This window comes from Tenebrio molitor, chromosome 7 (assembly GCF_963966145.1).
Source record: "Tenebrio molitor chromosome 7, icTenMoli1.1, whole genome shotgun sequence".
NCBI classification, from domain to species: Eukaryota; Metazoa; Arthropoda; class Insecta; order Coleoptera; family Tenebrionidae; genus Tenebrio; species Tenebrio molitor.
Window position 1 is genome coordinate 20,649,129 of NC_091052.1, and position 22,960 is coordinate 20,672,088.

General features: G+C 34.4%; 1 protein-coding gene and 1 pseudogene across 2 annotated transcripts; one reads left to right on the top strand and one right to left on the bottom strand.

The window, feature by feature from the left end:
• The first annotated feature begins 1,587 nt into the window (after nucleotides 1–1,587).
• Nucleotides 1,588–10,516, top strand: LOC138135115 (poly(A) RNA polymerase gld-2 homolog B-like; annotated as a pseudogene).
• A 250-nt stretch (nucleotides 10,517–10,766) lies between these two features.
• On the bottom strand, nucleotides 10,767–12,915 carry DCAF12 (DDB1 and CUL4 associated factor 12-like protein). Of its 2 annotated transcripts, XM_069053653.1 has the most exons (6): nucleotides 12,884–12,915; nucleotides 12,231–12,603; nucleotides 11,784–12,179; nucleotides 11,514–11,729; nucleotides 11,269–11,457; nucleotides 10,767–11,215 (listed from the first exon to the last, which is right to left on the bottom strand). In XM_069053653.1, the coding sequence occupies exons 1-6, from the start codon at nucleotides 12,898–12,900 to the stop codon at nucleotides 11,060–11,062; spliced, it is 1,347 nt and encodes a 448-aa protein (XP_068909754.1). In that variant the 5' UTR covers nucleotides 12,901–12,915; the 3' UTR covers nucleotides 10,767–11,059. The 2 variants fall into 2 exon arrangements, with proteins under 2 accessions (XP_068909754.1, XP_068909753.1); XM_069053652.1 differs by lacking the exon at nucleotides 12,884–12,915 and having other exon boundaries at nucleotides 12,231–12,858.
• Between the last annotated feature and the right edge of the window lie 10,045 nt (nucleotides 12,916–22,960).

Consider the following 22,960-nt stretch of genomic DNA (forward strand, 5'->3'; position numbering starts at 1 on the left):
GACAAAATGCAGTAATAAACACAATTGTCCAATATACGGAATTATACAACCATTAAGTTGCTAAATAGGTTTGCCTCAGCAACTATTTAAATGAATAATAATAATAATAATAATAATAATAATAATAATTAGTGAATGTTATTGCAATTGAATGAATACTCTGTTTAGTATAATTGGAACAAAAAACATTTTTTTTTCAAGAACATTTTTGGTTAAAATTTTCTAACTTTAACATGCTGTAACTTTTAATGGAAGTTGGGGAAATTGTTTTTTTCAATTTTTTTATGTTCTTCTCACTGTATTCTGTACAACTGCTAGTAGTTGGTGCATTCGTTTTGAATCACCTGTATTGCTGGATGCAAGAGAGAAGCACTCGCCAGCATTTAGAAAAGGATGCCATGTCAGGTAAATGGTCATAACTGCGCATGGCTACAAGATATTCAATTGGTTTTGCCGCTTTCGCATTCTTTAAACTATTATTTTTCAATGAAGTTGTATGGGCTATTATCATTACCTCAAGCTTGGTAAAAAAATGTACAAAGTGGTGGAAAAAAAAACGGTAAAACTCAGACGGTGTCTTTCATCTAGGGATCAGGGAAAATGTGTTGGCAATATATCGAGCCATCAAATTAATTTGTAATCGAGTCATCGATGGATTTGAATCCATATGTCTTTTGCGATTGATATGACGAGATCTGTGTTTAAAGCTGTGAGAGCGTTTTTAAATTCATCGATGGATCAATCGGTGGAATCAGTTTTTTACCAAAACGTTGTTATATTACTGTTAGATTTATGTTGAGCTTAAGAAAACACGTTTCTTTATTCACCAAAAATTTCATGTTGAGCTCAACCAAAATTCACCTTTCCCATCTAGTTGGAGTTGGTTGTTTGGTGGACGAATAGTGGGGGAAATGTCAAAATAGTTTGTCGAAGTCAAACTGACAATGTCAAAGCAAAGCGAGGGAAAAACTGGAAAAGTGCAACATTATTCACGTATCCTCTAATTTTTTCATGAGTCTTTCTTCTGTTTAAAATAATTTCTTCATCAGAGGAAGTTAATAAATCATCATCTGATGAATCTTCCAAAGGCATTGTAATCCGTTTTACCAATATTATGGTCCCAAGAAGACTAATGTCGCACATATTTATTCATATAATAATAATGAAAAAATGTTTAGGTTATGTTTACACTTCAGGTGTCATGACGTCAGCACAGTCATCAGTTTTCCACCAAATCCGTTTCCCTATTCATCACATTTTTGCACAACATAAATGTTCAACACAAAAAAAACTTATGATTGACAGTCCACCAATGTTGAAATTCACCGCAAAAAGTTGATGAATTTAAAAACGCTACCTGTGTTTATTGGAGCGTGGAGTTCAAGTAACGACATACGATTTCAGATTCATGGAATACTCGATTACAAATTAATTCGATCGCTTCATGTAGTAACAATGATTGAAATATACCGTTAAAAACTGCAGTTTTATGTTAGTCTTTTGTCTGATTGGACTGCCTCCACTCCCGTTCACTTGGTTTGGTTGTGTTTTCGTCAAATTGACGCATGCGTGTTTCGTATCATTTACCGCGGTAGTGTAAACTCTGTCTATCTCATTTCAAAATCACATAAGAGCATCTGCCTTAGTTGGCCAGCTCCGAGATAGGAGCTTTTGTTAGCATCACGCGATATAGTAGTAATATTTATATATATGGTTACCACGGACAATACGGGGGAAGGGGAACTTGATTCTCAGCGCGCGAGTTGAAAATGTAGTTATTGTGATTACGAATCTCGAGTCGTGTAATTTCTTGTGCATTGTCAAGTAATCAAGGCCGTGTGGCGTAACCATTCACCAATCGCGGAGGAGAACGTGTTGATTAATTACAGGTGCGTACCTCGTGCGTCGCCGAGAGTTTGCGCGTTGTAATTCAGGTAGGCTGATCTTACAGACAACAAGTAGTGTTTAGCAGGTATGTTATTTCGTTTTATTATTCCGATAAGCTCGGGTGAAGTAGGAATTGATAGAGTGGGTAAATTCTTGCGGGAACGTCGCGATAAAGTTGTCAGGTAGTTAAAATCCGTGGGACGAGTCCATTTTCAAGAGAGAGTAAGGGGTGAACCGTGGAAATCAGTTGGTCGCGTTCAGGCTTTAAAATCAGAGTTATTTAGGGGCGAACAGTTAGAAATACTTTGGGCGAGTCCATTTTCTGGATAGGGGTAGAAACGGTTAACAGACCATATTGCGTCAGCGATGCAATTAGGGAAAACGGGAGTCCATTTTGGGAACGGCCTTTCATTTGCCTCAAGGAAAAACGGGGTACGTGTTTGGCCGAAGTTAGGAGTGTAGCGCGGGGTCAGTTAATCCACGTTGCAATGAAAAACGAGAGCACATCAAAAGGGCCAACGTGAGATTGCCCACGTGGGATCCACGAGGCTTTTTCATGACGTGTGACCTTGGCCATGTAGTTTCTCGACGCCCTCGGTGGAAGGCCTCTGTTTCATCTGGTGTGGGATCCGCAAGGGCGATTCGGAGGACACAAACTGGGGCACTGTACCCAAATCAAATGAGTTAGGTGTCGCAGGGACTTGGACGATCCGACTAATAGGGTAGAAATTAGGAAACTGGGGGGCGAGACCTAGGTTAACTTCGCGATCGTAGGCCGCGTGCTATCTTGAAGAGCTGAGAGTCCGAGTTGCGTAATATTCAATTAAGGAATTAGAGTGTTTGTCGTTGTAATCTAGTCTTGTTGAGCAATCTTATGTAACATGTTGTGTAACTTTAAACATTGAAAAGATTATGGTGTGCCATCGTTTGTGGATGATTTTTGGGGGTTTTACTCATCCCATTTACAGTGTCTATTCGTAATAACGTAACTATCACTTGTTTCACGGTGCCGCTTTGTTCTTGTATTTCGAGTTCAGGTTCGGAGGAACCGTTGTTATTTTATTTATTGTATAGTTTCGTTCCGACAAAACAAACAAAAAGATGTAAGAGAATTTTAAAAACGCAACAGAAAAACTACCTCTTCCACCCCAAACACGTGGCTCATAAATTATGTTCTGAAAGGTCCTTGACTCGGGGGTGATTTTTAACAGTTCCACAGGAGAGAGAGTCAGTGTGGGCTTGGCAACTGAAACCGACGGGCTGTCCAAGGTACGAGTACGAGAGTGACGGCAGGTGAATAACTGTGACCCGGAAGTGGTGTAGTGAATAGAGATACAGTTACCAGGTGTGTTGGTAACTGGGTGATAGCAGGTTTGGGCAACCTGGGCTATAAATCAGTACCTTAATGCGTAAAAGCTCCCTATACCATGGTATGATTCCTGAGCACCGGATGTCCGGGTGGGGCACCTTTGGCTCATGACACGGCTAGGCCGTTGACCGGGCGCGTTTCGTAGAGACGGCTGGTGGTGGCAACCAAATGCATCGATCATACGTGCTTGATTAAAAGGTTATGAGGTCATCCCGGTCCCCAGGTACTGAGGGGGCATAGTAACGTATGGAAGTGGGTTGTAGGCTCATACTCTGGCCGTGGCGGTCTTCCTCTGTGGAGACTGCGGGCGGGCTGTGCACCCCAAACTGCACACGGGGCCGTTACAGGTGCTGCCAGACCATCCAACGCAACCCCGGAATGTAGCGCTCTGAAGACGACGCCAGTGGTTCGAGCCCCTCATCATGTTAGAAGCTAGGGGGAGGAATCCCCCGGGTGAGTCACTGTATGACCTTGATTCGCGACAGATGTGTCAGGTGTCTATCATTTACATGTTCGTACCGTCCCATTGAGCAAACCCGAGTCCGGACCTGTGCTTTACCCTTTGAATGACTGAATGAGGTGGAGGTGAGTCCGATTGTAGATTATCGTATGACTGTAGCTGAGATTGTCTAATTTAATGTGTACCGATGAGTCTGATCGATTAATTATCAAATATTGAGGGATAACGCCCTTGGGCAAAAATCAAGTCTTACAAAGAAAAGAAACTTACTTTTTCTACACTTCTGCAGAGGTAGATAGACAAATTTATTGTGTTATTATGTATTTGTCTTGTTATGTCATGTAAAGTCGCACCGCTGAATATTTTATGTATCATGTGATCGTGTGTGATATCAATCAGCACTGTAGATGAAAACAAGAATAAATACAGGCGTCCTCCCATCGATTTATGCATTTTTATTTCGAAGTTGTCCAACCTGCAGGTCCGCCATTTGCATCCCGAGCTAGTCTGCCGCCATTTTGTTCAAAATACACAACGTAGGAGTCCTACCGCTTCGATGACGATCACGACATGGCCAATTTGTTCAATTTCGCGGGTTTAATTTGAATTTTCAAATATTTAAATATTGGCGGAAGACTGGCGATATCTGGGTTATTACACTGTTTAAAATATTTTTTTTCAACGTGGGGTTTAGTGACACTATTTTTAATAGAAGGCGAAAAAAAACTTTCCAAAAATGTGGTTAATTGATATCTTTTTACAGCAAGGACTGAAAATTATTGAATGTTAATTTTTGTGTTAGCTGTGAAGTGGCAATAGAGATATGGCATTAGAAATTGAAATTCACATAATGTCACCCCAGAATAATATGAATTTAATTAATGAACCATCGATGTATAACAGCTTGTCACAAGACGAGTATCATTTCCATGATTTTGTTAATTTTGACCAAGATTACTCACACTTTACTCTGAGTCCGCACAATTACAATTGTCTAAATGGAGAATTCAAACTGGAAGTAACAAATATTTCATTCAATTTGATGGTTTCAACATTACATGAAAAAAGAATGAACTGTAATGATAACGTAACAATATAGTAGTTTATTTGACGAGTGCCAAAAAAGCCCAATTTAGACAAGAACGAGTTGAATACAACGTTTTTTTTGTTCGACGAGCCCCTTAAAGGCTCCAAATCGCTTAAAATCTTTAAAATTAGTTTGACGTTTCGTTTTGACAAGTGGTGACATTTATCAAAATCCGTTCACACAGGAGAAAATTCTCAAATTCTGACAGTGTCGAACAAAAAACAAGTTTTGAGCACCAAGAATATATGATATTTAGTGACAGCACAAATTCTCAGCATAAAAGTAGCATTTCATATTCATCTCGAAAATTTCCGACAATAAGGGTACCTACCTATGTTATTTTCCTGTCATATATTTAAGTTTTTTTTTTTCTTTTAAGGATCAAAATGTGATAATCCCGTAACACAAAAAATGCCTGCAAATGAACTTCACGACCAGTCTTGTGTGTTCCAGCCACTAAAATACACTCCAATAAAAACAGGTAGGTATTGATTTTGTTTAGAAGAAATAAATAAAATGTGTTATTACAGCAAATATTGTTTCCACTGTAGGTAGCTGCCCAGCTGAGTTTGCCAAAAATCCAGAAGAAGTTGAAAAAAAAGTTTATGGATTGATGAGAAGATTTCAGTCAAGAACTTACACAATAAGATTAATTCTAATCCACAAGTTATTTCAGGTGGGGTCCATTAAATACGGCAATATGGGATGTCTTCATTAATAAGACCCAAAAAGAAGAAACTTACATCAACAAACTGAACGTGTGGAAATCAATATTTTTATTTTTTAGGGTACAAATGCGTTTATTTTCAACTGTGTGTGAAAAAGGCATACTTTAACAAATTGCATATGATTATGTAGGTAAATAGATTTGTTTTGTTTAAAAAATATACAGTTGTCTCAAAAATGGAGCCCAATCTCCTAAGTCTGGTAAAGTATATCTCAATACAAAGTTTGATCGGAACAATAGATTTTGTACAACTTGTTCTTAAATATGCTGATTTCAAAGAGATTTATCTCCTTTATTAACAAATTTTACAGCTGAATTATAAATTACTTTACTGTTTTAATTTTTCCAAGATCCCTTTGGGTAGTGGAACAACACAGAAGTCCATCTTTTTAAAGTAATGACACACCAAAATACGCTAAAATAACAGCGGCAACAGTGACTTCAAAGAAGAATTGGTTTAGTTGAAGGTGCATACGTGCATACCAACCGATGTTGCCACATTTGCTTACTTTAAACTGTGTATAACTTGGAAACTAGCCAAAGGGAAAACATTTTCACAACTAAATTTAACTCAACTCTCCAAATATGTTAACCACTCAAGAGATTGGGCGCCATTTTTGAGATACCTGTATGTGATAAAATAAAATATCAGTTATTTTAACAGTAAAGCAGTTGAAACTAGGAAATTGAAGCAATATTCTTATTTTTAGACGTACCTACCTCAACAACTACGGATTATATGTATTTATTTTTCACTTTAGTATAATTGCATGATAACTCCAAGGATACGAAATACGTAAATATGTCCATAACAACCGCGGAATAATACAGGGCGTAATAAGAATAAGAGGGCGTAATGAATTCATAACGCCCTCATCAATTCAAAATTGCAGATGTCATTTTTTTTTTTTTTTGAAGAACACGTATAGTGAAAAATAAAATCTTGTATGCACCACGGCGTCACCGAATGATTACGCCCATCGAACGATATCCATCTCTCGGGCTAAAGCCCTCGAGCTGGATTCATCGTTCTCCGGGCGTAATCATCGTTGTAACGCCCTCGGTGTATAAATAGCTATTAGTTGGGTCAAAATGTCTGGATTCGATCTGGAAGGCAGCGACATTGACATTTGTCTTTTAATAAAACCCTCTTTTTAATGGTAAGTTTTTTCAATGATTCAAGATCATCTCCTTACAGCTCTGTCTACGTGTTTACTTAACTATAATCATATTGGTAATTGTCCAAATTCTGTAGTTTTCCAATTTCATTACAGTCAGCCAACTAGTTATAAAGATTCATATTTTTTTGACTCAGGCATTGCCATCGAAGCTGAACTAATAACAGCAAAGGTGCCGATTTTAAAATTTAAAAACAGGGAAACCGGCTTCGAGATTGATTTGAAGTGTAATAACGTAGTCGGCATTCAGAATACTCGTTTGTTGTACTGTTATACCTAGATACCCAGATGAACTAAGGTTCTCTATGATAAATAAGGTGTTCATTTTTAACACTCCAAATTAAAAGAGAGGATATTATCGATAGATGTTGTGAGTGTGCACTATTCTGAGGGATTTTTGTGACTTGAAATTTTATGTGTAAAGCATATTAACTTAACATTACGCCAAATTAAGCGAGACGGAAATATTCGTCGCAACCGTTGTCGTTACCTTATTTATTATCGAGAACCTTAAGATGGACTAGAGAGTACGTCCTCGGGTGGTCATCGTAAAACTTTAGACGCAAGCGAACAACATCAGTGATGCAAAGAACATGACGATTTCAAGTTATTCGTGGACATTGATGGTCATTCATTATTTGCAATGTAAGTTCAAAAGTTATTGTGCAGTTGCCAATGGCACATAATTCTGTCAATAGTGCCTTACGTTTTGAATTCTTTTTTTAATTAAAAAATGGATACCTACCTACACGGGAATATTAGATTATTAAAACATCTTTGTTTCACATATTCGTTGTATGATGCAGGGGCGGCTGGTGTATAAGTGCTGCAGAGCTGCAGAACTCCCAAAAATGTTGTTATACATTCTAATTTTAATTTCAGTAATAAAACAGTGACATAATTAATTATTTTACGTTAAAAAAAATTGAAAATGATTGCTATGCTCCATTGTGAGGCGCGAGACGAGTTCCATTAAGCCAAATGATTTTTGTGGTCGGTACCGCAGCTGGGCGGCTTTTATTGCATTGGGCCACTGGAGCTTAGCTGTGCACTTCTTCGCAGTTCCTTCCAACCTCCCTTCCACCCGCAAACGCGTCAACGCGTCTACAATTCATTAGTTGAATTGAACGAGAAACTGAGCTGCAAAGGCATCAGTTCATGGAGTAATTTCGTTTGGTTGTGATGTAGCGTGTATTCATTCGGTGTAAAAACGTGCTGATTGTGTTAAAATTTCCAGAAATAAATACAGTAGGGCGTCGATTATTATCTAAATGGCACTGAAGGTAGTGCCATACTTTACTGTAAACGGAGTGTGCCCTCCAATTCTACCCTGTCTTCACACTCTATATCCCGAAGAATTTAACTCGCACAAAAATGTCACTACGGATATCCAGGAAAAAGTACAAGGTTGAAAAGAATTTGAGTCCGAAAACGCGAGATGTCTTGGTGATTTAGTAATGGGTTTTTCTCATTATTACTCCTACTTTAACTAACTATCAACACTATGCCATTTCAGTGAGTAGCGGTTCATGTTTATCGATCGAAATATGCAAACAAGTACAAAGTTCCAAGAACGTTCCTCGCCATTGGACATTTTATGTAATCAAAGAACCTTTCAATCTGTCCAATACTGCAAAATCGGTCTTCTATTTAGAAGTTTTTAAAAGCACATAAAACGCGTCATAACGGCTTCACACAAAGAGTTAACGTGCAACAAAACTTTGAGACAGTCATACACTTCCAGTTACGCTTCCGAATGACCAAATATGATCCACATACTCGTATATTTCGATTGAAACCTTTTTGATGGAATTGCGCGGGAGTAGTGGTCTTCTTATGTAAATTCCATAATTTGGTAAGCAATCGTCTAGGATATTCTGTTTCTGTCACGATACGTTCTATGTAGCTCAAATAGGTACTTCGCGAGATTATTAATTAGTGATTTTTTTGATGTTATCGTACATTTTTCTGTGATTTTATTTAATTATAAAAAAAAACCTCATGGTCAAAAAAGTAGTTTTTTCTGCGACTGCTAGTGTAAATAGCGAAAATCGCACCAACAACCCCTCTAGTAAACGCTTCCTTATCCACGTGTAAAGTAAATTAACTCCGCCTACTACTTGTGGCGAATCTATGATGGCAGCACCTATGACCGTTGCTAACCAAACATTTAAGAATTGGAAAAGTATAACATTAAATCCTTTTCGGAACATGTACTGTTGGCATATTTCGAAGAAATTTCCAATACAATGAAGCCATCTTTTAAAATCATGCATCTATAATGGTCGTAGAAAAATATTTTTATTTATAGAAATTTTGTGGGGATCATTCCGTTCGTAGAAACAGTATAGTACATTACTCGAGTAGTAACGAGATTACGTACACGTGGATTTACATTACTCGCTCCTTCGTCGCTCGTATGCAGTTCATCCACTTGTACGTAATATGCTCTTTACAACTCTGGTAATGTAATATACTATTACAAAAATGTGTATTTTTATATAGTTTGTCCAGCGAGAGATTGATTGACATAAAAATCACTAAATTCTACGTAGAGAAAATAGTACCTAGCGCACGTAAAATTTTAAATACAGGGTGTGCCAAAATTGGCGTACAAACTACTTACTACCTTATCGAGAATGCTTAAATGTACTATGCCGGCCAAAAAATTTTGGCCGTCATTGTCTGACAATTCAAAAAAAAAAATTGTAATCCGTACTTTATTGTCATCATGATTACCATCTTGATTATGAACGTTATTTATTGGGTGGTAAATTTCAAAACTCAAAATTATTTTGTCATTTCTACTACACAGAACGTTTACCTCAGGTTACGATTGCTCTAATTTTGTTTATTCATGTCGGATTTTTGGAATATCTGAGCTTCAAACAGTTTAAATTGATTGTCAAAATGACAAGAATCGAAAGTGGGGTTACGATTCCTAAAGGTTTATTTACACTTTACTTGAATGTCAAGAAAGTGACGGCCAAATTTTTTTGGCCGCCATAGTACATCAAAAAAAATATGGAAAAAATGTTTCCGACAAAAAAATCAATTATTTTTATTATTATTATTAACGGTAATACAATGCAAACAAAGATATATTCGTACTACATGATTACCTTGCAATGTTACCGTAGTGGATTTAAAATATTTTTTTCGATTTCCAAAGCTTCTAAATTCTTTATTAAATATTAGTAGTAAGTGATCTTGTACTTTGTGATAATATGTACGATTAGACGTAGCTATCACGACAATTTCATACATATATTTCAAAATAATTGACGTGTTAAGTGCCACTTTCAAAGACCGCCAAATCAGCAAATAAGTCCAATAGAATTTTTTTAACATTTTTCTGACGTTTACGGTAATCTCTTCTACACCGTAGTGCACCGTTAGTACGCCATTTTTGGGACACCTGTATATCCTTCAAGCAGTAACATTTTTGCCTTGAAATTATGCTCTAATTAATGTATTCTAGTACATTTTGTAATGTTGGGTTAATTTAATACAATTTAAAATCTCCCAATCTTTCGCTGAACGAAGTTTAACTGTGTGTAATGGTCAAGAAAGTGAGTCTCACTACGCGTAATGTTAGGAGAGATTAACTTCATCGCACTCTTAATTTGGTACAATACATGTATTAAATAAGTCTAGACTTAACCCTAAAAAAAAACGATTACAACACAGACTTTGTTTAATTTTTCCATTCTGTAAAGTAAGTTACCAATTTATTAATTTTTATTCAATTTATTCGTCTATCATATTTTTAAATCACAAGGATCATGTATTTATTCTAAAAAACGACTTGTAATTATACAATATTTAACATCAGATACAATAGTTATTGCATACAATAATTTAGAAAGTTTATGTAAAAATTGTAGCTCATCTTTCATTATCTTCAAGAAGTGAGAAACATTATTCCACTAGTTACAGTCTTTGAAGTTATAAAAATTTTAAAATGTATGTACAAATAAATAAATCAATATAATTTTTTCGTGATAATTATCACGTTATTTATCGTTAAATGCCTGTTTAACAATTACCGAAATCAATTCAAGTCTGTCACCTTTTTATTCAGTAAGTAGATTAATATCACAAATACAGAACAGTTTAGCTTATGTTGTATGTACAGTATGACAACGTAAAATATTAAAATTATGACTAGTTCACTTACTTTAATTATGCGAATAACAAATAAATTCATAATAATAATAAAGGAATGCATTGCACAATTACATCTGACAACAACTAAAAACCGTCCTTGAAAACTATACATACAATATAAGTTTAATCTTATGTAATTCGAGTTTATTATGCCCTACGATAGTACGAGAATAAAATTAAACTATTGCCATAAACCTGCATAATTTCCCGTCAAAGTAGCTGGCAGAGGCCCTCCAGCAGTAAATAGTCTAGTTCCACTCGTATCATAACAATGTGTATAAATTGCAGGAACGTATTTTACATTTTGTATATTATCTACGAATTCGTCGTCTGGGAACTGCAAACAAAACACGTTGAGAAAGAAAACTTTTGAGAAATGTGAAAACGTACCACGTAGCCTTTACTGGCTTTAAGTACTACAGTTCTCGAAGAATTAATGCTGGAGTCTAAATATTTTCCAGCTTTCAAATCATAAAACATTAACATACCTAGTCCAGTACCGACTGTTAGTATATCGCCTTGAAAACTAGCCGACCTTATACCACAACCAGAATAACGAGACGACACTTTTTTAACAGCCTGAATATTACAAAATTACAAAACTTTTGTAAAATCGCAATCAACAAAGAACTCACCTGCAGCGTTCGACAATCTAAGAGTAAAGTATATGAACGGCAGCCAATTGCATATAGTCCTGATTCTTGCACTGCTAAACAGACATTTTCTTGAGAAGATGGCAACTTCCTTGATAATTTTTGTTTAAAAGTTTCGGCATTCCATATGTGGATGTATCCATTCAGACTCAATGCGGCAATTTCTTCATATGCTTTATTGAAAGTCAAAGCCCTAACCTACCCAAAAGTATAATATATGTATTTACTTAAAAGTGTGATTTATGTACCTACCCGTTGTGAATTGCGACAATCTTTAACTGAAATGGCGGATATGTGATGATACATTGGAACCTCAGTTTTATGTTCAAACATGTCAGGTGTGATCCGCCATAGTGCCATTTTTGTATCCCTAGATCCTGATACTAGGAATTCGTCATCTAACCAGCACATGTCAAAAACCCAATCTTTGTGAGCATTTTCACCTACACAAACTGGATCAAGTGTTGGCAATCTATAAACAGCTATATCACATGTATTTCGTGCCCCAGTTGCGAGGAGAGTCCTTGAGGGGTTTATTTGTACTGAATGAATACCACAATGTGCTTGTTCAGCCATTAAATTATCCTTTCGGCTCATCAATGAAGGAATTTGATCTAATTTATGAGTAACTACATTATACACCATCAACTGTAACAAATAAATTATGAAATATTTAGCGAATTATACTGCAGAACTTACCTTGTTACACTTTGTACCAAAGACGACTTGACGATCACTCAACCACTGGGAACAAAATACTTTATTCATGTTTCCTAACGTAATAGGTGTTTCTCGGAACATTTCATGCGTGAGAATGTGCCGCGAGCCATAATCACTTACTACTGAACTGGGATTTTTACTAAACATTTCTCTACTCTTAATATAATCAACGAAATTGTAAGAGGTATTTAAGATTTCTTTTTGCATTGCCGGTGTTTCTTCATCACTGTCACTGTCTTCATAAGTAATAAAGTCTTCTGGTTTATCAGTCCTACGGCTGTGTTCCATTCTTGTTGCTTTAGCCTTATTTTTACGTTCTTCTAATCGGGAAGAAACTGAACAAGATGGGTTCCTACCATAAATAGGATACATTCTAGTCTTAGACATGGTTAATGGGTCTTGTACTTAAAATGCTCAAATCAAACACGCAACTTTCAACGGAAAAACATAACACTATTTATTGATGGGCCTAAATTATTTTTGCAGGGGGAACGTCCGGAGATTCATTGGTACCGTATTGTCCTTTTGCAATAAACTATCAATGGAATGTTGACAACAAACAAGCTGTCAAAACTCAAATGGTACAAATCGTACAAATTGTCATTTTATAATGCCTGATAATGCAGACCTACCGTACTTTTGGTGACATGCGCACACCGCACTGTCTAAGTGTCTACCACAGACCTTTATCTAGGCCACAGACCACAAGTGTTGGATTCGAACTACTGCTTCAAAATTTTATTTTGTTAAATAAAATATGTATTATGCTCCCATTAAAAATACATGCACCTCGCTAAAAATTAAAATGACACATTTATTTGCAAAATTAATACCAAAGACGTTATACAATCAAATAAAAGTTAGGTAAAAAACCTCTACTTCTATCAAACAGTTTTTAGTTACTCTCGTCAGAGATAACGCTCTCGTGTCAAAAATAAATTACTCCCTAGGATTTAGGGATATTCATTACTAGGTTGCCATAAATTTGGTTAGGTTGGAGGCTATGTGGTTTCTGGTGACAAACAAAAGATATCCCAAAAATGTAAGGCAGCAAATTAATTGTAACAGTTGCAGTTACATTTCTCGCTAAGTGATAGACGATTTTTCCTTTTACAATCAATTTTGGTTACTGGCGGCATATTTATTTGGATTTAAGATATACTCAATTTCATATAAATGTGCAACTAAGCAAGCCATGAAAATCTGATTTTCTGTTGGTATTAAAGCTAAAGCTAGTGACTTTTGACTAATTTTTCAGTTTTTGTCCATTTTAACATTGCTGATTTCAAAATCTTATATATTATAAAAACGATTCCAATGATAATATCAAGGCCAAATTAAAAGCGAAGGTTACCAACAGCATCGAAACTGGGGTATTATTAGCAAGGGTCTTGCTGCCAACGTAAATTTGAATTTCCAAAGCCTACCGCGATGCCACTTATTCTGAATTATAATATATATTTGGAAATTCAAATTTACGTTGGCAGCAAGACCCTTGCTAATAATACCCTAGTTGTGATGCTGTTGGTAACCTTCGCTTTTAATTTGGCCTTGATATTATCATTGGAATCGTTTTCGTTTTGTGTTTATTTTCTTGTTATAAGTATTTGGAATTTCCTTGTTTCATTTATGAAAAGTGTATTATTTGTCTGGGGGTTATCTCTGCTGTGGGTGAAAACCATGTTAAAATTATGTAACGCATAACCTCAGAATAAAGTAATGACGGTTTCACATGTTTACTAAATTTTTTGACATAACATAAAGCTCACTTTAGAGAATCAACGCCTACCGCGATGCCACTTATTCTGAATTATACTATACGTCTTTTTACTGATTAAATTAAAGTAATTCTTATTTGTTTATGTCTTTGTATTTTTACCAAGTAAAGATTTATTGGACATGAACTTCATAAATGTGACTTTTGTAATGTAACTAAATTAAAGGTGCTTTTACAAATGCACAGCTCACTTGATGAACATTTATATGAAATCAATTATATATGGGATTTAATCTCTGAATTCAAAGTAACCAACCTTAGGCATTCAAAATAACTTTTGACAATTCTAGTTACTCACAACATGAAAAACGTTATTTCCCTAAAAGTTCGAATTCTAGGGAGTAATTTATTTTTGACACGAGAGTATAATAAATACAGCCTGGAGCCTGATCAACAATGACGAGTCTGTTGGCAATGAAACAATTGAAAAATATTGGTGGTTTTTTCGTCTCGTAATTGGCACTGACTGGTGACTGGATGTTTTTTGTTTTAATTTGACTATTTGAAATTGACATGACATTAAAAAAAAATTAGGTTATGTTGGTTGTTACTTATGTTCGTTTTCTGCGCTGATTTTCTACTTCAGAGATCAGCGCAGACAACGCTTATAGTTCATTTTTTAATCAAAGAACCACAACACCGCAATTTACACCCAAAATAGAGCTGACAACAGTGTACACTTTTGACATAGGGTGAAAAATCTCATCGTATAAAAATTGACGTTATTAGAGATATTAGTAGCGCAGTATGTTAATAAAGTTAATAACTAATTTGAGAGTTTAATAAATGTCTTACTTTGCGAGGCATTTTTAATAACATGTTCAAATTTTAGCTGCGAGTTTGCGTACTTTCAAGGACATTAAAAATGACAGACGTTGGCTGGTAGCTGGTATAGCCTCTAGTATAGCCAATAGATATCATTAAATTCCCTCAATTTAGTAAAATCTTAGATTTACAAACTTAAATCAACAGGTCGTGGTTCTTTGATTAAAAAATGGACCTATATGTTTATGCTATTACAAAAATGAACCCTTGATCTCTGCTTTGATGGCAAGATAACTCTATAGAATTATCTTGTTTGATGGTAAATTTCAAATTTGCCTGTCAAGTCAGCACTGTCAAAGCTGACAACCGGAAATGCGTTTAGATTACTCTCGTGTCAAAAATAAATTACTCCCTTTTAGGGAAATAACGCTTTTCATGTTGTGTGTAACTAGAATTTTCAAAAGTAATTTTGAATGCCTAAGGTTGGTTACTTTGAATTGAGAGATTAAATCCAAATAAACCCCGCCAGTAACCAAAATTGATTGTGAAACGAAACATCATTGATTCTATTCTGTGACGAGAGTACTTACAATGAGGGACATGGAATCCTGGGCAGTCTGCTATTGTCATTGTCATTGTGTCAATGTAAATGCACCTTTACTGTCATTATGATTGTTATTTTCAAAAAAACTGTCAAATTAACTTAAGCTTGGTTATGAGTACCTAAGGTATGGTTTAGAAATTTTGACAACTGAATGACACACCTGCCCAGTTTTCCGTGTCTCCAATAGAACAGTGGTACCAAAATCATTCAAATTTTCATTGTCCAACAGATTCAATGATTCTTGATCACTTCATAAAGAGAAAAATTAAAAGTGCAGAAACAACCGTAGATAAACTTTACTTTTAGTTCACAGTCTATTTGTTTTACTACAGGGTGAGCAACAATAACTGTTTCAGTTGGCAATAAACAATTTTACATACAATTTTCAAGACTGTGAATTGTACCTATTTCGGTTTGTTTTATTGACATTATTGACAGCTGGTATACATTTCAAATTTAAACGTCTTGGTTTTTGTAATCTTTTATTAATAAAATGGTTTTCTTGTTGGAACATGACATAAAAGTCACCAAAAATCACCAGAATTTATTGCCAACTCAATCAGTACTTCTGGTTCAGTTGGGTTCAGTCAGTTCACAATTAGTGGAGTAACGATAGACAAAAATACGGCGTTATTTCGGAACCGGTAGCAAGAGTTCCGATTGTAATAATTTTTTTTTTTTTTATGTCATGAATACAAAATACTAAAACCTTTATAGGTTAAAAATTGACGCTCATAGTGGGAAATACACTCACCGGCACAAAAAGCGACTCATTATGATTTCTTTAATAAATAATCTTGAAATTATATTTGTGCTTATTTTTTTTATAAATCAGATATAATATTAAGTATAACATAATTACATAAACATTTTTGTTTTATAATACAAAAATTTCCGATAATATTGCGGAATCTGGAAAAGTGCCCCGAATGCTTGCAGCGTTTCCACGTTGAATGGCAAGGGAAATCCTCTCGAAAAGGAATTTCTTTGATTTTGAATCGCCTGATTCCGCGATAAGTCGGTTTCCGATGACATTAATGAAATCGATGGCTTCTTTGCACCAAGGGCCTAAGGTTTCAAATGCTAAACCTTTAAACACGTAGTTTGACGAAATGATTGAACTATATTTGCTATGTTTGCGTTTGCAAGCCATTTCAGCGGCAAAACCTGAGACTTCAGATGATTTCAATACGTAACTGTCTGCAAGTGTATCTACAACAGTAACGTCCCAAACCAAAGGTTGACCTTTAATCCACGGTACTAAAGTCATCCCATCTGGGCGTTTTCCGTCATCCCGAGACAGTCCGTTTGGTTCTAAAGTTGAATTCACATGAATTGAAGTTAAAGACCGATTGATAATGGAATTAATTTCAGTGTGTCTTGAAAATCTACCACTGCTTTTGAAACAACTTAGACCGTGGGTGCCAATTTCGTCAACTTTCGCATTGCATTTGCAAATATGAGGTGTACAAAGATTACAACCCAATCTTAAACCAATACAAACTTGGAAGGAAGTGTTATCTAAAAGAGTACCAATATTAGGAGAAGGTATTGCATGTAACCAAGATCCTGATTCTCTGCATTGCAAAGCTTTAAAACGAGCCAAGTCTCTAGGTGAATTAAAGATTAAGTCATTGGCAATTATTCCTTTGATATTAATATTATCCCAATTCTTCTGAAATTGTGGAATTGTTGGTATTTCGTTCTCATTTGCTACACCCCAGGCTGCTAAAGCTTCATCATAATGGTGAATATTAAGCTCATTATCCTTTGAGTTTAGTAATAAAGAAACAAGCTTTTTAACCCCATTAATTGAAGATAGGAAAGCAGGGAGGCAAATATCGGAAATGCGACGAATTCCCAGACCACCAAATCTAATCGGTAAAGTGGACTGACGCCATTGTAAATCAGTTAAACGTAAATTAAGTATTCTCTCTAAACAAGACTTTAAAGAAGAATCAATTGAATTAACATAATTAGAAAATTTCCAAAATGGAGTTGTTCTTAATAAAAAATTAAATTTTGGTATGAAAAGACAGTTTTTGATTAAAGTATAAGCCACGTGTCTGTTAAGGAGTTCAGCTTTGTTTAAAAGATTTTCAACTGTAATTATAGTTTTTTCGACGGTGTTTTTGAAACCTTGGTCAAAGATTGGAGAGCCTAAAAGAGATAAACTTTCTCGGTCACAGATTTTAATGCCTGATGCTAAATTTTGAAATTCCTTTATGACTTTTAAATCTGTGTCTCCAGAACAGCAAAAGATCTCGCCTTTGTTAAAGTTTAATTCAAGGCCAATTTCCTGAGATAAATTTATAACTTTCTTAAAGTCGGATAAAACTACTTCTGGGTAATCAGCTAAGGTTCCATCATCTAAATACCATATATTCATTTGAGAATCCAAAGATAAAATAATTGGTTGAATGGCAAGACTAAAAATCATGGGACCGCAGGGATCTCCTTGCTGAGCTCCAACAGAAGAAGAAATTAAATAATTATTTTTATAATAGTTAAATTGGAATATTTTCAAAGATCGGGAGTGCTATGGTCACCATGGCAACCGAATTGTTTTGTTTAAATAAATTATTGAAAAGTTTGCGCTACATCCATGTTGTGTTTTTGTCGGTTGTTTTACGTGTTAAAATTTTCAATTTGAAAATACGAGATACTAATTCAAAATACTGTTCAAATTTTGACAATTTTTTATAACATACAATTTTTTTCTGAAAAATAACTTATCATTTTTCATTCAAATCTTATTTCCTGTGTTTAATGTTTTGTTTGTCGGATATTCTTTGGCAAAGAATAACTTAAATAGCACCTACCAATACAACATGATACCAAAAAAAAAATCTAAGACAATGAATTACTTAAAATTCAAAGTGAGTAGAACTCGTCAAACGATCATTGTGATTATTAAGAGTGTATTATAAAAATTAAATATTTTCCCCGGTTTCATCCTCTTCTATGTCATTTTCATCTAAAATTGTTGATGGTGGGCAATTACAGTGGCCTATTTTTGAACACGTTGTTTTTCAGGAATGGAAAAACAAAATAATCAAGGCAAGTTGTTGGTACAGTTGGGATTAAAAAAAACGAACATCAAAAATGTGACATTTTCAAAAATTCAATATAACCCATTCTTTATTGTCAATGTGACAGTTTATGACAACTGGAACATTTGAAGAATTGATCAGACGTACCAACTACCTTGTCAAAAATAAATTACTCCCTATATTTCGAACTTTTAGAGAAATAACGTTTTTCATGTTGTGTAACTAGAATTTTCAGAAGTAATTTTGAATGCCTAAAGTTGGTTACTATGAATTGAGGGATTAAGTCAATTAAATATGCCGACAGGAACCAAAATTGATTGTGAAACGAAAAATCATCTATCACTTAGCGAGGCATTAGTCATTAATTTGCAACTGTGACAAGGAATTAGCCACAGCCTTATATTTTTGACATATCTTTTGTCTGCCACCAGAAACCACATAGCCCCCAACCTAACCAAATTTATGACAACCTAGTATCGAATATCCCTAAATCCTAGAGAGTAATTTATTTTTGACACGATTGTAGCACAGTTATTAACTAAACTGTCACAATCAGTCTAAATAAGTTTAAATGTAGGAAGGGCGGTTTCACACTTATGACTGTTATGTCAAAAATTATGTCTGGTTTTTTTTACTCTCCAAATTTTAATAGTCAATAATTAATAATGACAGTTCTCCATTGTAATGACATCTGATGACATTTGAATTACATTTTTACGTGTTGCCAACTGAAGTGTATTACTCACGGACCTCTGAATTTTTTTTATTTTCGATCGCATGGTATTACTAAACACTTTTTTGTCAAAAACTATTAAAAATAATTATATATTTTCTTCAAAAAATGCTAACTATGCGACTCTAGAAGTCTAGAAGACAAACTGAACGTGTTTCTATCTGAGCCGGCCAACACCGGGCTACTAATCGAGTCAATAAAGCCGAAAAATCGCCGAAACTTCTTAATCCTCAGAAACAGCTCCGATTTTGATGATTTTTTTTTAAAATGTGTGTATTTATATTATTTGAAATCAGAAACATTTTGGTTGGGGCACGTAAATATTTATATTGTTTAAACAATAATTTGCTATTTATGGAAAAAATTCCGTTTTCCACGATATTTATTTTAAAGATTTTTTTTATATAGAAACTGAAGTATAAAGAGTAGTTGTTAGGTTAAAATTTCTAGTAAAAAAAAAACAATTTTTACAACAAAAAACATAATAGCCTGTTAGCCGTCAACAATAATAATAATATATATAGCCTAAGGGAGTTCGTTTCGGCTCAGGGACGCGAGGGTCCCGGGTTCAATTCCGACCCAGGGAGAAATTTAAAAAAAAAAAAAAGGCTATATTCTGTCTCGTGATTCGGAAGTCACGTTAAGCCATTGGTCCCGGTCTATTGAGTTGGTCATCATGCCCCTCCTAGATTTGTAAAACCAGTCCTAGACTGTGTAACAATTTTTTTTTTTTTTTTATTTTATAATAATAAAAATGCAACATAAAACCAAATGCAGAGAACATTTTTTACCCATTCGTGTCTTTCTGAACAGCTTAAACAATGACATTGTTGAATCAAACAGTGTAGTTGTTTTTAAAAATAAATTACAAAAATATCCTCTGGAAATTCATAGCCATAATTACAATTAAGTAGTGCTTATAGGCGGCCCGGCCGCGACTCGAACGGAGCAAACAGTGAAATACATTTGTTGGAAATCCTAAACTAAAGCTTGCTAAGTTAATTTCTGGGAATAAAACAGGTTAATGCCTCTTTTCCTACAATTAATAATAATAATTATTATTATTATTAAAAAAAAAGGCTATATTCTATCTCGTGATTCGGAAGTCACGTTAAGCCATTGGTCCCGGTCTATTGAGTTGGTCATTATGCCCCTCATAGATTTGTAAACCAGTCCTAGACTGTGTAACAACATTTTCAACCCGTATCCCACCTCCACCCGGCGGCACGGCAATTTTGCCGGAGTACATACACTATTACGGATAATACTATCAAGTAATAGTGCAGTGCTTATCAACATAATTACCGGCGTCTCGCCTCCGCATTTTGACTTTTTTGTGTTTTATGTTCTGTGTCAATGTTAAGGAATTTCCTCACGATGTGACATGAGTATAATAATATACCTTTTTGAATTTCAACCACCAATGTGTTCTCTAAGTCCAAAATTTTTAAATTTTTAAAAAGAGATTGGGGTACTATTCCTGTTGCTGAAATTATAAATGGTAAAATCGAAATTTTTTCTAAACACCAAAGATTTCTCATAGCAACGGAAAGTTCTAAATATTTATTAATTTTTGTGTTATATGTCTGTGTTATATTATGTGAATTTGAAACAGCTATATCTAAAAGATATGCTTGCTTTTGTTGTTTATTTAAAATTATAATGTCTGGTCTGTTATGCTTAATATGAATGTCAGTTAAAATTGTTCTATCAAAATATAACTTGTAACTGTCATTTTCCAAACAACTTTCTGGTGTATAACTATAATGTGGTTGTGTATTCTTTAATAAATTGAATTTAACAGCTAAATTCATATGTATAATTTTAGCGAATATATCGTGACGTTTTTTATATTCGCTTTGAGCCAAAACGGTGCAAGAAGAAATGATGTGTTCAATTGTTTCCCCTTCAGTTCCGCAAATCCTACATTTATCAATTATCGATTGTAAACCGCATATGTGTTTTTTATAATTTCTTGTATTTATAACACGATCTTGTATTGCAAATATAAAACCCTCCGTCTCAGGGTGAATATTTGATTTGTTAAGCCATGCATGAGAAGCCTGAATATTAACTTCTGGTTGTTCCAGTTCTTTAAAGTATCTCCCATGTAAAGACTTCTGTTTTATATTTGCTATTGTGTCAGGTATATTTGGCTTAACAATGTCTGAAATTATATTATCACTTAAATTTAAAGGTGTGTAGCCTTTATCGGCTGAAACCAAAGCATTGAAAAAGGTGTTATCACGAGCTCTATTGAGGAAATAATTTTTTAGTGAAGCAATTTGCTTTTTTAGCAGTATTTCTAGATTTGAAGAAGAAGAAGAAGAACTTTATTATTATTGTCTCGATACAATATACTTTTTACAATATTTAGTTACCATTATTCATCTACAACTATGCTCTAAAATTGCATGTATCTGGATAATTGTCTTTTAAACTCACCTACATTGCCTAAAATTTTCAAATTCATCGGCAATTCATTGTATTCTTTCATTCCTTTGTAGAAAATTGAGTTCATTGTTCGGCTCAACATGACTTTAGTTATGTTTAAATCAAGCTTGTCTCTAGTTGAGTACCGATGAACTTGACAATTGAATTTAATAAGACATTTAAAATATGCCGGTAACATGTTATGTACCATCTTAAACATAAAAGTCATTGACATATAATATAATCTTTGTTCCACTGACATCCACTGTAGAGTGCTGAGCATGAGTCGAATAGGTGTATATTTATTACATTTAAGTATTATTCTCATGCCTCTATTCTGTAATTTTTGTAATACACCAACTTTTGTTTTATCCATTAGATACAAAACAGAGGCACAAAAATCAAAGTGTGGTAAAATTATTGATTTATATATCACTAAACAAATATCTATATTTACAAAATTTGAGATTCTAGAGAAAAAATAAAGTTTTTTAGAAATTTTATCAACTATATATCTAAAATGACTATTAAACGATATCGTATTATCTATGACAAAACCCAGGTATTTGAATTCCTTAACAATTTCAATTTGTTGCTTATCAATAATAATATTAATTTGATTTATATTGATTTTTTTGTACCTGTTGTCTGTAGTTAAAATCATGGCTTTAGTTTTACTTACATTAAGTTTTAATTTATTAATTTCTAAGTATATTTTTACCTTTTCTAATATTTCGTTTATTCTTTTTATTCCCTGATCAATATTGTCACATATACACGCAATTAATGTATCATCTGCGAACAGATTTAGAAAATCACAAACTACATTTAAATGCATATCATTAATATATAATAGAAATAACAGCGGTCCCAAAACACTTCCTTGTGGAACACCAAGATTATTTGTTATGTTGGTTGACGTTGTCTCCCTTACTTTAACATTTTGTGTCCTACCACTAAGATATGACTTAAACCAACTCAACACACTACCCCCCAATCCTACGTCTTCTAATTTTTTTAGGAGTAAGTTTCTATCTATAGTTTCAAACGCTCGTTTTAGATCGAGAAGCACAGCTATCACAATTTTATTGTCATCTATTGCTTTTTTAAATTTTGATAATGTTATCTGTAATGCCGTTTCACACGAATGATTTTTACGAAAACCAGATTGGTATATATAGAGCAAATTGTTATCATTAATATATTTACTTAGCTGGTGATAAACCACTTTCTCCAATATCTTTTCAATGATAGGTAGTGTATTAATCGGTCTAAACTCAGCTGCCAAAATTGTATTATTAACTTTTGCAATGGGAATGATAGAACTTCTTTTTAAATCATTGG